At 41.3% G+C, this 16,284-nt stretch overlaps 1 protein-coding gene across 4 annotated transcripts in view; it reads right to left on the minus strand.

Annotated features, from left to right (window-relative positions):
• The window catches only part of LOC117813428 (Down syndrome cell adhesion molecule-like protein 1 homolog), a 65,240-nt gene that overhangs the window by 33,301 nt on the left and 15,655 nt on the right, over positions 1-16,284 (minus strand). For all 4 annotated transcript variants that reach the window (XM_034684630.1, XM_034684628.1, XM_034684629.1 and 1 more), the window contains exon 3: positions 15,502-15,648. In XM_034684630.1, coding sequence (XP_034540521.1) covers positions 15,502-15,648 — 147 coding nt within the window. The remainder of the gene's footprint in view (positions 1-15,501; positions 15,649-16,284) is intronic.

Raw genomic sequence — 16,284 nt, forward strand, 5'->3', positions numbered from 1 at the left:
CTCTTACTTAACATCCATGAATGGCGCCCTCTTAACTCCTTTCAATTCATATTCAAAGCAGGTTTTATTGGCACAACTCATGTGCAACAACTAATTGTGTAACGCAGGCCCACCCCGCTGCATCTCCTCCATAAAAGAGACTTTGTTAACACGAGCAAACTGTTCAGACGAAGCGCGAGTCACGCTGCCAGTTAAGGCAAACGCTGCATGAGCAATATCTGAATCTCAGCGTTCGATTCTCCTTTTCTTTCCCCCTCCTTGCTCTTTTTTTTTTCTCAAAGGAAGGGGGACGGGATGCAAGACGTCGGAGGAGCCGCAGCTCTGTCATGTTTTCATTAAAAAGCCACGCTTGGCTGTCTAATCCTAACTGCTGCACTCTCTCCTAACCAATTCTGACTGCTTACCTCATCCTTCAATCATGTTTTCTCCCCGCCCTGACCCTTGTGTTGTACAGCCACTCAAACGTGAGCGCAGCGGATGTTGAAAAAGTTGAGGGGCACGTAGGTGAGGAGCAAACAAACAAAAGGTGGAGATTCAGGGTAAGAGGGATGAGACAGAGCAGACAGACAGGGGGCTGAATGGGCAGTCAGGGCACAGCAATAAAACAGATCTTATGTAAAAAAGACGTTGTCATCTGCGTAGATATAACTCAACGCAGTGGTGCAGAGACGCCATGTTCCCCCCCATAAACCCACCCTAACCAGACAGGCCGACGATGCCGCGTAAAGCTAAATGGACCATCTCAGAACGAGGCAGCGCGCAGGAGATTAAGCATCAGTAGAGGCATCAGAGGGAACAAGGGATAGAGAGGAAGAGGGTGGGAGGATAGGCGAGAGAAATGGGGAGAGATGTAGAAATAGGACTCCATTATTCATGACGTGTGTTTCATGTGCTTGGTGACATCTGGGACAGCAGTGATAATGAGAGTCCCAGGAGAGAGAAACCACATAGACACACATATATACACACACACAGCCCAATGCTCGGTACCGTACAGAAGTATGCCACCGTGGTCCAAACACCTACCCTCACAGAACTCTCACTGAACTGATGATCCCATGAGCACTACAAAGACAGAGGAAACTCTGTCCTTTCAAAATAAATGTCACTCAGTGGAAGTAAACATTCAGCCGCCTCGCCGGGTTGTTTTGATTCTACAGCAGATAAGAGACTGAGCTGGATGTATGGAGCGTGTCTGCCATCATATGGGTGTGTTGTGTGTGCTGTGTGTGTGTGTGTTGCAGTGTACTCCAGCTTAGCCCATGGCCCGGGGCAGTGAGCTGCATTAGCAGCACTGAGTGAGCTGCCCGGTCCCTCCCTATTAGAGCGCTGGTGGCAGAGGAGTGTCACTGCCCAGTATGAAGAGAGGGAGAGAGAGAGAGAGAGAGAGAGAGAGAGAGAGAGAGAGAGAGAGAGGGAGAAGGAGACCCAGACATGCATGTATGTACATTTAGACTGCTTACCAAGAAGGATAGTCGACATCCCGAACAACACTTCACATTAATTTAAGACTCTGTGAGGAGATTTTAACTGGTTATGAAACAGACTCAAATTAATATGAATGTCTCTTTATGACCGAGAAGAGCATACAGAACATCAACAAGAACAGTGACTGGTTCTGTACAGTTATCTCTAATGTTTGAAACCACTGGCAGCAGGAGAAGGTGTCACACCAAGTGATTCACTGTTTGCTGCTGATGCAGCCTTTTTCACTTTTTATGGCAAAAGACTCTCAACAAGAGATAAATCTGACTGTTAAAGGAGAGGAGAGGAGATTTTTTTTTTGACAGGAAACTCTAATGACACGTGCAGGACAAAATCAGCGAAGACAAACAGAAAGTTTGTCACAGAAGTCAGAATCAAAGAATCAAACACCACAAAGTCATATTAAATATGATTTAACCTGAACACTCATCCCGGTCACAATAAAAGAGTAAATAACAGTGACTTACCAAGGATGGAGTTGTGAATACAACTTGTCTTTGTTGCAATTTATAGACATCATGTGAATATGAACATTCTAAGGGTGAAGTGTAGCAGTGGGGAAAGCTTTTCTACAAGAAGATAGACTATCTCAATGTCCCATTCAAGCGGCAACTTCTGGTCTTAAACGATGAAGCCCATGTGGAAGTGTTATAAACTGCAATTCATCGAGAATCTGCTTGAGGCTGGCTGCAGAAACACCGGAAACCACATAGACCCCAATTCAAAAAAGACTATCTTTGCAGCATTAATAAACATGTTTACAGCCTGGTTAAAAAAACAGCTTGGCTCTACGTAGCTAATTTCTCTATCGGCACACACTGTACGGGGGTGAATTTTTTTCTAACGCAACGGTTCAGAAGATATTAAGATTACGAGTTTTTGCCCAAATACGGACATGACTGACTTGACTCCCGGTCAGGAAGACTTAGCTGTTGGCTAAGAGGCTCAAACTCCGCCTCTGTACGTCACACCATGCCTGGTTGAGTTCCGCATTTCCAATATGGCCACCGCCACCGCCGATTGGTTTCGAAATAGCACTCAGGAACAGATGGATAACGTAACGGATACTACGTCCATTATTTATACAGTCTATGGGACAAACTCAACATGATATTGGCATCAGCCAGCCTGTTATTTAAATATCGATACAGCATCTGTCGTCCACTATGTAAGTGACAATAAAGATGTTTGTTTTCACCTCACAAACGATCTCTGCAGAACACATCACACATATCTGTGCGTAGTTTGCATGTTTGACCTGTTCTAGGATTGGTTGGGTAAGCTATGGACTATAGATTATATGTTTGTGGGTGTTTTGACTCTGCACGTTCACTTAAATATGATATCTGATCAACCCAAAACGGGAGACTTCGAGTTAACCGCTAAAGCACTGTAAAGTTACTTGGGTGCAGAAACAAAGCCATCTACAAATATCAGGCATTTGCACTACTTTTTGACACTGTAGTGATCATACAATCAGTCGCTACAAGGCAGATTCATCGGTGATGTAAATGATTGTTAGATAGGTTCAAGCAACGCCGACCCTCTAAACATGCAGCATCTCCCTTTAGAACCAAAGTGTGTATAATGCATTATATGAAACTAGATATAATTCATGACACGTCTTACTAAACATGCATGTGCAATCATTTATCAATTTCAATGAATCAACTTTATATTTGTATGGAACACAATCATAACCAAAGTTAACCTTAAGATGCCCTACAAAGAGCAAGTTTAAGTCCTCTTGGAACAACACTTTGGCAACAGTGGAAGAGAAAAGTATATTTTAACCTCAAGCAAAACCAGACATTGGTAGGCAACCATCTGCTGCAACTGGTTGCAACCACAAAAAAAAAAACTTAAAGTAAAATTGTCAGACTGACCCTTTATGTCTGGATTTTCTTCATCCTATGAGACATCGGTGACACTAATTGGTTTGTCCTTGTGTACAATGTGCTGAACTGTTGACTGAAGTCTTAACAGGTTTGTCTTGTACAGAGAAACAGAGAGCAAACAACTCACATGCTGTAACCACACTTAATTATTGACTTGCTTACACATGACATTTACTATGTACATACTAATCCACAAACAACAGCACAGCCTTCCTTTCTCTCAGAATTTTCCATCGCATTAACCTCAGAGCAGCTTTCTGATGCGTTCACCTCCCCTCACCTTCCCGCCCGCTGCAGTCAATCTCAGCCTGCCATGTTGATCTGGCCTTAATGTGTGTTTGGACAGCTAATAGTGCAGCAGATCAATAGGTCTGATTGAGAGGTCATGTAGGAACATGGCTCTTGGATGACCACCAGGGATCCCATTTGATCCCCGATCATGTCTCCTCACGGTGCATGCATTCACAGACGCACTGAAATCCATCACTCTATACCAAATAAAATCTATTTCAGGCTTAATTGACAACAGCTGAATTATCAGTGTTTCAGTCTCTTAGTTTAATTTCCCCATCAAAACGTCTTATCATCATAATGTCATTAAATCTTAACTTTCTTAAAGTTGTCTATATTTTTCTTTGTTGACAGTTTGTTATAACCCCATGAAATCAGCTGAAAATTGTAACAACAATATGGAAGAAAAACAAGACAATTCCTGACAGGATTATAGAAAAAAAGAAACCTGCTGTCCACAATGAGGGAACAACAGGGGAAATTCAGAGGCAAACTTCTTGCCATCACTGCGAGCTGCAGTAAATAAGCATTTCCTTAAATACTATTTCTTAGTAAAGCCTGCTGTAATCTCATGCACTAATCCCTCTTTGCTAGCCTAAACAAAAGAGTCAAAGAAAGCGGGAGGAAAGGGGTAAAACCTCTTTACTCAAATCCTATTTCTTAACCCAATCCAGGCCACATAAAATCTCCAACTCTTAAACACTAAGCCTTGACACGAGCCTTCCTGCTTTCCCTTTTCCCTGATTGACTCTGGATGTTGTTACAAGTGCAGATTAACACCTATCCTTCACAGAGCCGAGTACTGGAAATGATTTGATTATTCTCGCCGGGTAAAATATACTGAAGCTAAAAATCTGAGCAATGACAGTTATTGTTTGTTTTTATTGATTGATACTACTATACAACAACTAAATTGATACTACTATACAACATCTAAAAAAGTGTGTAGCACTAAAGGCCCATTACAGAGGGCCAAAGGAAACAATAAAGTGTATCATGTATAGGGGTGAGTATTGCCAAGAACCTCATGATACGATACTTGGGTCACGATACTATGGTATTACCATATATCACGATATCACAATATTGTGATATATTGCGACAATTTACACAGTTAACTAAGAAAATAATACAGATGGTGTATATGTAAATCACACAATATTACTCAAAATCAAAAGGACAAATTAAGTCAAAACTATTTGATTGAATACAATTTTTCCACTTTATTGTTTTTGAAATACTGAAGTCGTATTTTAGTTCCAACTTGGCTAAAACATTAATTTAAATTTTTTTACAAAAAATCAATATTAAAAGTTAAAATATCGATATTATATCAGAGGTCAAAGTATCGTGATATATTGCTCTATTGATATTTTTCACACCTCTAATCATGTAGTATTGAATCATATCATATTTTATCTTATGTATCATATCCTACTGTATCATATCTCACCATGCAACCATACCATACAGCATAGTAGCTTATTAAATCATTCGTACCAACTGAATTGTATCGTGTCATACCCCACTGTACCATTCTAAACTACAAACAGGGCGTAAAATGAACACCCGCTAAGCGCAAATGGCGGGTAAAAATTTGTTTGTAAAACAAAAACACACACCCGCCAGTGGCCGATGGAAAATTTTGTATTGCATGTGAGGTTTTGTTTTCATACTTTCGTCCATTCCTCCCGACTGTCAGGCAATTTTGACCCTTGTGGCGCGCTGTACTTGTGTCGTGATTTGGTTCGTCAGGAACGGCTTGACGTCAGCTACTGGAGTTCTATTCATTCCCTTCGCTTGAAGAAGCAGGGAAGAGCGTTTCGAGGAAGATGTGGCAACACATTCCCGGCGTAAAGCCACCACAAACAAAAGGAATAAACAAAGAGGCAGGAGACGATCAAGAAGAGGAACAGATAGCTAAACGGAGTTCATGTCATTTAGACTCAATCCAATTTTGTATTCTTTTCTCTTTTCCTGCAGGTTAAATGGAACGTCCCTGTTAAAGCTGTGAGACAGACATTTGGCTCGCTCAGTCAATGTAAAAGGTTGCACTTTTGAATATTTCTAATACATGATGATGCAGCAGTCACCTTGAAATGAAGTATAACCTAATAAAATAGAAATAATCTAATTTTATCTGTACATAACTGTATTCTTTTATTGATGCTTAAGTTGGATTTTCATAATAAAAACGCATGGTAATTATTTTAAATCAAATGAGGCATGATTTTTTTATTTGGCCGGTGAAAAATATTTTTGGCTGGCAAATTTTTGGAGGTCATTAGCCAATGGCAGATGAGGTAAAAAGTCAATTTTACACTCTGACTAGTATCCTAATGTAAAGCATTAGTATCTCAATAAACAGTATTGCATCGTATCGTATTGCATCGTATCGTATCGGATCATAACTAACGTATGGTATGGTATGAAATTGTGTTTGCCCTGTTCAATTATATTTTTACAGTTTAGGATTACTGGCTGTTGGTAGATAATTTTAAGTTTTCGTGAAGGTCGTTGAGAGAAAAACAATATTGGTACTTTGATTTCATTGTTCTAGTTTAGCATAAAATCATTGTTAAGCATTTCTAGCAATTTAAGAGCATACCGTGACCACAGGTGCAATAATGTACATTAATACAAACAGATTCAATGATTCAATTTCAGTGATAGTGAGTGAAAATAACAATCCAAAACATCATCTTGAGATACCCTAACCAATAAAACCAGTGTCACATATCTAACCTGTCTCCATATTAAACACAATAAATTGTTGTTCATTAAAATGTCTGTTAGAAGTAAAATCAAGTTATATATTAGTTTTTTGTTGACATGATGGCATTTTAATGGGGCTGTGTTATTATCTTGTATATTGATTTTATTGTAATGTGACAGACTTTGTGGCATCAGCAAATATGACTTTGTCAAAAGATCTCTAATTCATATGGCTGGCTTTCACCACAACCTTTTAACTCTATACTATAATCACTGTATGTATGTCTTAAACTTACTTAAAGTTAAAGGTCTTAGATCACTGATAAACTTTTAAACTGCTGGTTGTGACCAGGTTTTCTCAGTGAAATAATATTAAAGTTCAATAATAATCAGTGATTCTTAAAGTGCTTATAAAGTGAAACGTGCCTGAAATATCAAACTAGGTTATTCTCCCAAACTTTGTAGTAGTAGAATTGTTTTCCTCCCAGATCTGAGTAATAACTTCAGGGAGCACACTGTAATCCAAAACGTATAAATGATGACAAAAGCTGGATGTATAGAAGAGATCCTGTTTTAATGAAGTGCAGTAATCATTTAAGCCACATAATGAGAAGAGACTTATCTGACTCACTCAGAGTTTTTGTATCCTGACACAACCAGGCTTGAAGGGCAAGAGTGTGGCCAGATTTGTGTCAGAGTGATGTGCTTGCAGGGGCTTTCCCATCTCTCCCTCTTACGCTGATTGACACTGATACACTGATGCACTACAAACATGCTCACACTGCAGCTATGTTTGTGTGTGTTTGTGTGTGTGCACTAGTGTGTTTGATGGTATCACAAAAAGATAAAAGGCAGCGGAGGAGAGCAGTGGCAGCAGCGCGCGTGCAGAGCATGTGTACGTTCCTGTGTTCTGTGCACGTGAGCGGGCGTGAGTAGTAGTGTGTAAATAGTCAATAATAGGCGACACTTGTCAGCCCTCTGCTCTGTACACACAAAGCCTGTGGTCGAGCCATTGTTGAACTCCGCCTCTCCACGCCGGCCACCCCCCCTAACCGAGCCTCTCGAGCAGAGATAATTATGCCTATTGTGCCCCTTTCATGCACGCGCACACACAATCACACACACACACATACTTGTTTGTGCTAATTTACACACCCACCCACGTGCCTACTCAACCTAGCAGAGTAAAAGATGGCTGCCAGCACCCCATCTGCTCCTGCCCAGCTCTCAGCAGAGTGGGGCAAATATATGGGGGCAAAAAATATATCCAGAGAAAGTAAAGAAGAGGAGAAAGAGGGGGAAACTGTAAAAGAAAGAAAAAAGAAAACGTTTTGGCTTATTTAACTGCACAGAAACTTGATGTTGGAGGCAAAGAACTTTCATGCTTTTTGGCCATCCCTATCGTTAATCTTGCATGAGGCTCCTCATTGTTTAGTTCTACTGCCATAGCCATATGTTTGCATGTGTGTTGTACCTTCAGCTGCATGATTTAGTCTTTAATGTCCTCTGCTAACCCCCATGGCCCGCTGCGTGCCATGTGGGACAGAGGCAGGAGCAGAAGAGGAGGGGGAGAGGTGAGGGAGCGAGGGAGGGATTGTGTGAGACTTGTCGAGAGGTAGAAGGGGGGGGAGTGACAGAGGGCGAAAGTCGATGGGGTTGTGTTCAATGAGCCCTGGGGACGCCACGTGCTCCCTGTCCTCCTCTGTCACACACGTCCTGCTGCACCCGAAACACAACAACGGGACAGCCGTCACACAGCGAAAGCAGAGTGGAGCCTTAATGTATCTGAGTTAATGTTTAATGAGAGCTCCACATTCAGGCAGCTTCATGCAAAATCTGAAAATGGCTTTATTGTGTTCTTTTGTGTGTGTAGAGGGCAGGCTTGCACATTTGTACTTTGTCGAAGTGCGTGTTCGTGTGTGTCAGACGAGAGTTTACATGAGTCTGTGGTGCCCCAGACAAGTGTATCTATTAATGTATTCCTGTTCCAAGAGTACAAGCCCAGATTTACAAACACACTGCATGTCCTAACACACCACTGCTCTCCATGACGTCCCGCTGCCTTTGTCACCTCTCTCCTCCCTGCACCTGTGTGTGTATGTGTAGCCTTACTACACCTGCAGGACGCGCATATTAGAGTAAAGATATATTGTATAAACAATTTCACCTGTACAGTCATGTACACAAAACAACAAAACATAAACACAAAAAAATGGCTAATGTTATTTGCTTAAACCATGATATGTTTCACACTATTCAATGGTAGCTACATTTAATTTATCTAACAGAACTTTCAGCATTGTTTTGTACACTGATCAGCCATAACATCATGACCACTTACTTTACATTGAGTAGAACCCCCTCTTCGGCCCTGACCTGATAAGACATGGACTCCACTGAAGCTCTGAAGGTGTGCTGGATGCAGATCCTTTAAGTCCTGGAAGTTGCAAGGTGGGCCTGTCCCATAGATACAATTGGATTGGGGTCTGGGGAATTTGAAGACTAAATCAACACAGATGTGTCCCTTTAGGCCATGTTTTTCCCTTGCTCCATGGTCCAGTTGTGATGCTATATGTCCATTGTAGGCGCTTTCGGAAATGGATAGAGCTCAGCATGACCAGCTTGAACTTTTTTAGAAATTTGAGCCCCAGTTGCTCTTCGGTTAAATCGTCCAGCATTAGCTCCTCATCCACATCACAGAGCTTTGGCCGTCCATGACTAGGTCACAGGTTCACCAGTTTTCCTTCCTTGGGCCACATCCTTGGAACACCCAACAAGAGTTGCCGTTTTGGAGATGCATCCTCCTTACCCTCGCCTATTTTTCCTGCTTCCAACCAAGCGGCAACCCTCCAGTCTAAAAATATGAGTCCAATGTGGAAGTGTTAAAAACTGCATCGAGGATCCGCTTGAGGCTGGCTCCAGAAACCACATAAAAACTAATTCAAAAAAGACGATCTTTCCAGCAGAAATAAACACGTTTACAGCCTGGTACAAAAGACGAATGTAGTCTGGATAGCAATTTTGAAGATATTAAGATTACGAGTCTTCCAATTAGAGGCACAGCTGACTTGATTGACAAGCGGGAACACTGTAGCTGTTGGCTAGGAGGCACAAAGCCCGCCTCTTTACGTCACACTGGCTCAACAGCAGCAATATGGCTGCCGCCGACGATTGGCCTCAAAACAGCGCTTCAGAAACAGATGGGTGACGTCGCGGATCCTACGTCCATATTTTGTAAAGACTATGCTTCCAACCATTAACCCACTGTCTAACATATCCCATCTACTGACAGGGGCCATTGTTACAAGATAATAAGTGATATTAATTTCACCTATCAATGGTTATGACTTTATGGCTGATCAGTGTAAACATCTCTGAGAAGTTCATAAGCTTGTAAAGCGACCTTTTCTTTTGTCATGTCAGTTGATCACCACATCAATACCTCATGAAGCAGAGTTTGGTTTAAATTCTACAGACACTGGAATAGATTTGCAGTAAAGATGCTGATTCAAGCGAACTTTTGGAGTGACCTCTTCCTTTTTTTTTCCAGAGCTGTATGTTTATTATTAGTTAGTTGCAAATCCATTAGATAGTCTTCAAAACCAATGGGGAGTAAATGTGGCTCAATTCATCATCATTAAACGAAAGTCACTTTGTAAACTAATTAGCTTAGCCAAGCTCATTTAACATGCTTATACAATAAATTAAAATACTCAAGTATATTTTTCCATGTGTTCCCAATTAACCTCCATACAGAGTGAGTGTGAATGACATACATGTACATGAGTGTGTATATGGTTGTGTATTGTTGTGTCCCTGTTGAACTGCCTGACTTCCAGCAGAGACCCGAGGGGGGAAGAGAATTGATCTGTAATGTAGCCTGTAAGTGACCTCACCACCCGGTGACACCCATTAGGACCCAAATTCACAGTTAGAACTGTTAACTCAGCATTTACACACTGAAGGGCTGAATCCACCTCAGGCTAAATTACGAGGAGGGAACGATGCATTTGTTGAATGCACCTTTAGGGGTTCAGAGATGGACTAATTCCCTATCTGTTATTGCTTTTCAGCAATGGTTTTGTAGCCACATGTATTAAATTACTGTGCAAACACACAAACAGGAGCAAACTGCGTGGCAGGTGGATGAGATGGAGCATGCTTGGGCATCTTCTGCAGACCACCATGTGGCCGCAGCCATCTGCTGGTCGGGTCTCTGTTCATGGGAGCCTCTCATTAGCTTTCTGCTGGTGAGACTGACAGCCTCGGTCTGCAAGCTGAACCCTCTCTGCGTCCCACTGTTGTTGTTTTTTAATTCCTGTCCACAAACCCTCCATCCCTCTGTCTGCGCTCCAGCTCTCTTCCTTCAGATCACCGCTCAGGCTAGCAAGCTCCTATTGTCTCGTGAGGGTCACACACACACTCATACACATACACAAAAACATGCACACAAAGCTTAACTACAGGGATGGTTTACGGGACGGGGAAGCGAGAGGGAAATAGGTCAGTCTGCCTGCACCCCTCCCCTCCTAAACCCCCCCCACTGTCCTGGCTGGACAGGAAAGTGGGGCAGGCGACACGACACACACATATACACAAACACACATGGCTCCAGATGGGGAACGTGTGTGTGTTCGACAAAATGGAACCTGTTGGGGTTCAGAGGGCACAGCTACATTGTGTTATGTCATCAACTCAACCTTCACACCAGTATGTGATCGTAATGCTGATCAGTGTTCTGCTTATAATGAGTGCACTGAAGAAAGGCGCAGGTAATGAAGATTAAGTGAACTGCTGTGTGATGTGATGCACTTGTTCTTTTTCATTCAAAGGAAAACAGGAAGTCAGAACACTCTTTTTATTTTGGGTTTAGTCTTTTGGCAGCATGGAGAATATAAGATGTGATTCATCCTTTAGGTCAGATGACTTGAATGCGTCCAAGAAACTTTACAGAAATAACTTCATCAAGAGGTGCAGACAAAGGAAATGTTGTGATAGCTGGTTATTTTTTTATTTGCTGTGCTGTTTTGAAAAAAAATCTGATAAATGTGCTCATCTTTTCCTGGCAGGTGTGCATCAGGTGTATTTTTCCAAGGATAAGTTCCTAAATTTAGCACATAGAGGATGCAAGAAATAGACATTTGAATATGAATATTTGGTTGCAAATCAATCAAATAGCTAGCTTAAGTAACATTACGTAACGTAACGTTACGTAATGTTACGTTACGTAACGTTACGTAATGTTACGTTACGTAACGTTAACCTTAAAAGCTAGTTAACCTGCTAGCAACCTAATGCCAGATGACAGGAGCAGTGCTTTGAAACACAATGCTAAGGATGGAAGCGATGTAGGCAAGAAATGTCCCATTGACCAAACCGTCTCTTTCCAGTTCAGCCTTTGCTGTCTGCAATGGCCATGTAAAACGCTGCCTTCGCATCCCTGTGTTCTTTGAAGGATGTAGTACACAGGCTGGGACACAGCAAATGTGTACATTATATAAGTTAGTAGGACTATTTACGACTATTTACGGTACATGTACTTTTTACTTAAAGCTGCTGTTGGCAGTTGTGATATAAACATCAGTTCGGAGAGAGATTTTGAATGTCAACACTAACCCTCCCCTCTCTGCTCCCATAACCCCGACCACAAAATATAATTGTGCACGTTCTATGAGGAAGTAGTGGCTTCCCAGCTAATCAGGGCGACGTAGTGGGGCCGCCACTCGACCATTCAGGACAGAGGGTTGGAGATTAGCTATGATTGTTCAGTCATAACAGGAATGAGGGGAATAATAAGATTGCTTTATACATAGGCATTGAAAAACACGGAGATTTCGCAATAGTCTCAAATTACTCCACTTACAGATGAGTACTGATGGGTATTATGACCTTTTGTCCAAACCTAGCAAAAAAAAAGAAAAGTTTTTGACACCATTCCTACCAACAGCAGCTTTAATGTTTAACTTTGTAGTTTAAATTTTGTAGAAGTAACTTTTTTACTATTTTTTATTTTCATTTTTGTATTATTAGTTAGTTATTTGTGTACTTTAATATTATTCACAAGCTCATAGTAAAGATAAATAAATCAATGCCTCCAACAGAGGTCATTCTATATTTCCCCTTTTTGTTGCGGCGGTGCAATGAGCCCATTACAACATTTGAAATTCAAAGAAAAGTGTAGTGATAGTTGAGTGATTTTGCTTCTTGTTTGTTGTGGATTTCAGCAGAAAATATTCCTGTTCATCAGTACAATACCAGAACACATCCCAGGCTGAGATGACAATGAGGGGGTTTTTCATAAAACAAAAGGCCTGCAGTTCTATTCATGTGCTAGTAACTGTTTGCAAAAAGACTTGAGTGTTTTCCTTACTTGTGTCCAGTGCATGATGGGACTACCCCTCACTTCTCATGGTTTCTGAACAGCAAGAAGCGTGCAAGGAAACCAACAGAATGACTTATTTGGCTTAAAAACCAAAGCCAAGCAGATATGGATTTACTCACTCATAATCAACCTCCTGCCCCTCCTGCTGCATTTCTCAAGCGGAGAACAAGGAGTAGTGACAGGCAAAGACAACCAGCCGCCCACATCTCTTGCTTGCAGAGACGATCAGTCACAAAATCAATTTTAATTTTCACATCTTCATTAGACCTGTTCAGACACTCCTGCGCTGGCCAAATGGGAGACTGTGAGAGTTTGACCAGAGACGTTGGAGTGACTCAAAGTTATTTGTTAGAGCTGCAGATCAGCATTGATTATTTTACCATTTTAACTGATTATATAAGCATCTTTTGTACATGTGTATTTACTGTATGTGGATAAATATTGTGAGATTGCTCAAACGCTTCTAACTGAACTATTCTATAGAGCCATTACACAGATGTTTTTATAAGAGGATTCTGATTGGTCCAAACAATGCTAATTCGTTATTTTAAAAATTTTAAATGAACAGATATTTATTTTAAATAGCAAAAGTGACACCAGGAACACTCTGATTTAATATGTCATATCAAATCAATCCACAGAAAGGAGTCTAGCATATTTCACCTCTGCTGTTGACATCGTGGCAAAGTCTTTAGTATCCGTCTCTTTGGAATCAGAAATAATGTCTGTTTCAAGACACTTCAGTTTGAGACAAGACAACTCTGCTTATCACCAGGGTCCTGCCCACCCTGTCAGGATTCTAATTTGCATAACCACCCGTTCATCATCACTTGCGTGTCTTAAAGTAATGTTATGCATCAGATAGGTGAGCGTGTTGATTGGCTGTTAGGACGATGAGGTCACGATTCTGAGGTCAAGGTTGAGCAAAAACACACAAGTCCGTGTTGTGTTTCCGTCGTAAGGGAAACAAGCGGCAAGTTCAGTGAGCAGCGCATCATGTTCAACATCTGATCCTCACACTCACTGCTCATCAACTGACCTATATACCCCTAATTACACACAGCAGCCTCATGACCGTATACATACACAGCAGCAGCACCCTGTATATACACAAAGCAGAAATACGAAAACAGAGGTCGGGCAAAATAGAACCAGAGCAACTGTGTTATGATCAGAAATAATAGGAAGCTGTGATGTAAATGAAGACATATATGTAATAACACTTACTAAAAATAGAAAAATAATAAAAGATATGAAGATTTAAAATTACGTTTAAAAACAAAGAAAATAACTAAAATTACGCAATATTTTTCTTACAGGTTACACAGTTGAGCAGTATTATGTAGCTCAAATTAGTGTGTGAAAAATGAGTGAACAACTTGCAACCAGGACTAAAAGTAAAACATTATTTTGTATTAGTAGCTACATGAAAGTTGTAACAGTAACATGAGAGGGCAGGGGAGAAAGTAAAGATGGCTGCAAGGCATCCAAGCTGTAGTCCAGACTAAACAAAAACAATGATTTGGTAATTCTGACAAAATGTAGCTTTTAAATGTAGGATGTTTTTGTAGCAGGGTAGTAGCTTTAAAATACAGTTAAACATTTAATTACTGTACATGAAAAGTAAAAGATTAGTTTAGTAAACCACGATGAAGCGTCTGAAAATAACAAACTACTGCAACCCTGGTGCATGCATGCATGTGTGTGTGTGTGTGTGTGTGTGTGTGTGTGTGTGTGTGTGTGTGTGTGTGTGTGTGTGTGTGTGTGTGTGTGTATGTGTGTGTGTGTTTTGCATACATATAATATAAACGCCATCTGCCAGGACCTGAGGCCGTTCTTGCCCTACTACCCTCCTTGGTTCTCCTCTCTTGGTTCATTTTCCTACTTTACTGTATCCCTCATCCCTCGCTCCTACATTTTTATTGCAAGCAATTTATAATCATGCACACATGTCAAACATAGATTGCACAGTATATAACCATGTGATAAAATACTCATAATGCTGAACAAAACAGCGACAACAGACATTAAGACTGCACACTGCCTGTCTCTGTCTCTCTCTTGCACACACACACACTCCCTCACAAACACAAATGAGGTTAATGAAGATGAATGTGGGGTCTCAGTCCTATTGACATCCTGTGTCTCTAATTGTGGCCCTGTTCTTCAAGGACGTGGTGCTGAGACAAGCAGGGAGAAGACTGAAATAGATCTGATGAGGAGAAGCTGTGGAGTAGTCACGCCATTTAGAAGAGAGTGGGCGTAATGCCGTGTCAATCATAATAATCGACATTAAGGCAGAAAAATGTATGTGTGATGAGATTTAAAAGCAGTGGTGGGAGAGGGGGGAAACATCTGTGACAAGAGGAAGAAGAAGAAGGAGAGGAGAGGAGGGAGGAGGAGTAGGAGGACCAGATCAGTGATCCAGAACAGTGAGCAGACAGTAGACACGAGTTAAGAGTTTGGTCAAACATGGAGCACAGTGATGCATCAACCCCCCCACACAAACACACACACACACACACACACACACACACACACACATACATACACACACACACACACAAACACACACACACACACACACACACACACACACACACACACACACACACACACACACACACACACACACACACACACACACACACAAGAAAGACCTACTAGAAACCTAAGAAATTATCAAACCCACTTTAGAATAATCTTAAATCTACTTGTACGGTCTCTTACCTGGGACGATGGACACTGTGTCTCTCTCCCAGGACACGACGCTGACATACTCCTGCACGGCGGCGGGGATGAGGCACTTGAACACGGCTACGTTGCCCCGCATGGAGCGCTGGTCCGCCACCCGCACCGTGTAGGGCTCCCTGAAAACTATATAAAAGAGAGAAACACACAAATGATATTGAAATAGGTTGTTGAGTGTCATACTGCTGACAGGGGAGTAGTCAGGGGATGTTTGGCCTCCTGAAAGGTTGTCACATTGGGCCCCACTGCTTAAAAGGCCTGTTAGTCATTGCCCTTAGAGTTGTCTTAACTTTCATTTCACATACAACTCCCCTTACTGTAGAGACCTAGAGCCATATTTTGATTGTTAGAGGCTTACACTCATATTGGTCCTGGTATTAAACATATAACAAGAGCTGTATATGAGAAGTAATGAGCCATCATTTTAAGAGTTAGGGTGACTTTACGGTCAAAACAACATCAGGGTATCTTTTTGCTTCATTTGATAGATATTTCATTTCCAACATTGTATCCTTTATTATTTAACCAAACATGTGTTGACAACATCATGACGAGCTCATCTATGTTCACCTTTTAATCACATTCACTTTTAGTCCCGTTCTAGGACAAAAACAATAATCTACTTGTGTTTACATCATCAAACACAAACACATTAACACTCCAGAGCAAAAACAGCCTTTCATCAATTACCCCAGCACTCCACACTGATTCATCAGAAACCCTGTCCCACTCTCGTGTATTGTTTGAACTCCTCTAATCCTG

Source organism: Notolabrus celidotus, chromosome 5 (genome assembly GCF_009762535.1).
Source record: "Notolabrus celidotus isolate fNotCel1 chromosome 5, fNotCel1.pri, whole genome shotgun sequence".
NCBI lineage: Eukaryota > Metazoa > Chordata > Actinopteri > Labriformes > Labridae > Notolabrus > Notolabrus celidotus.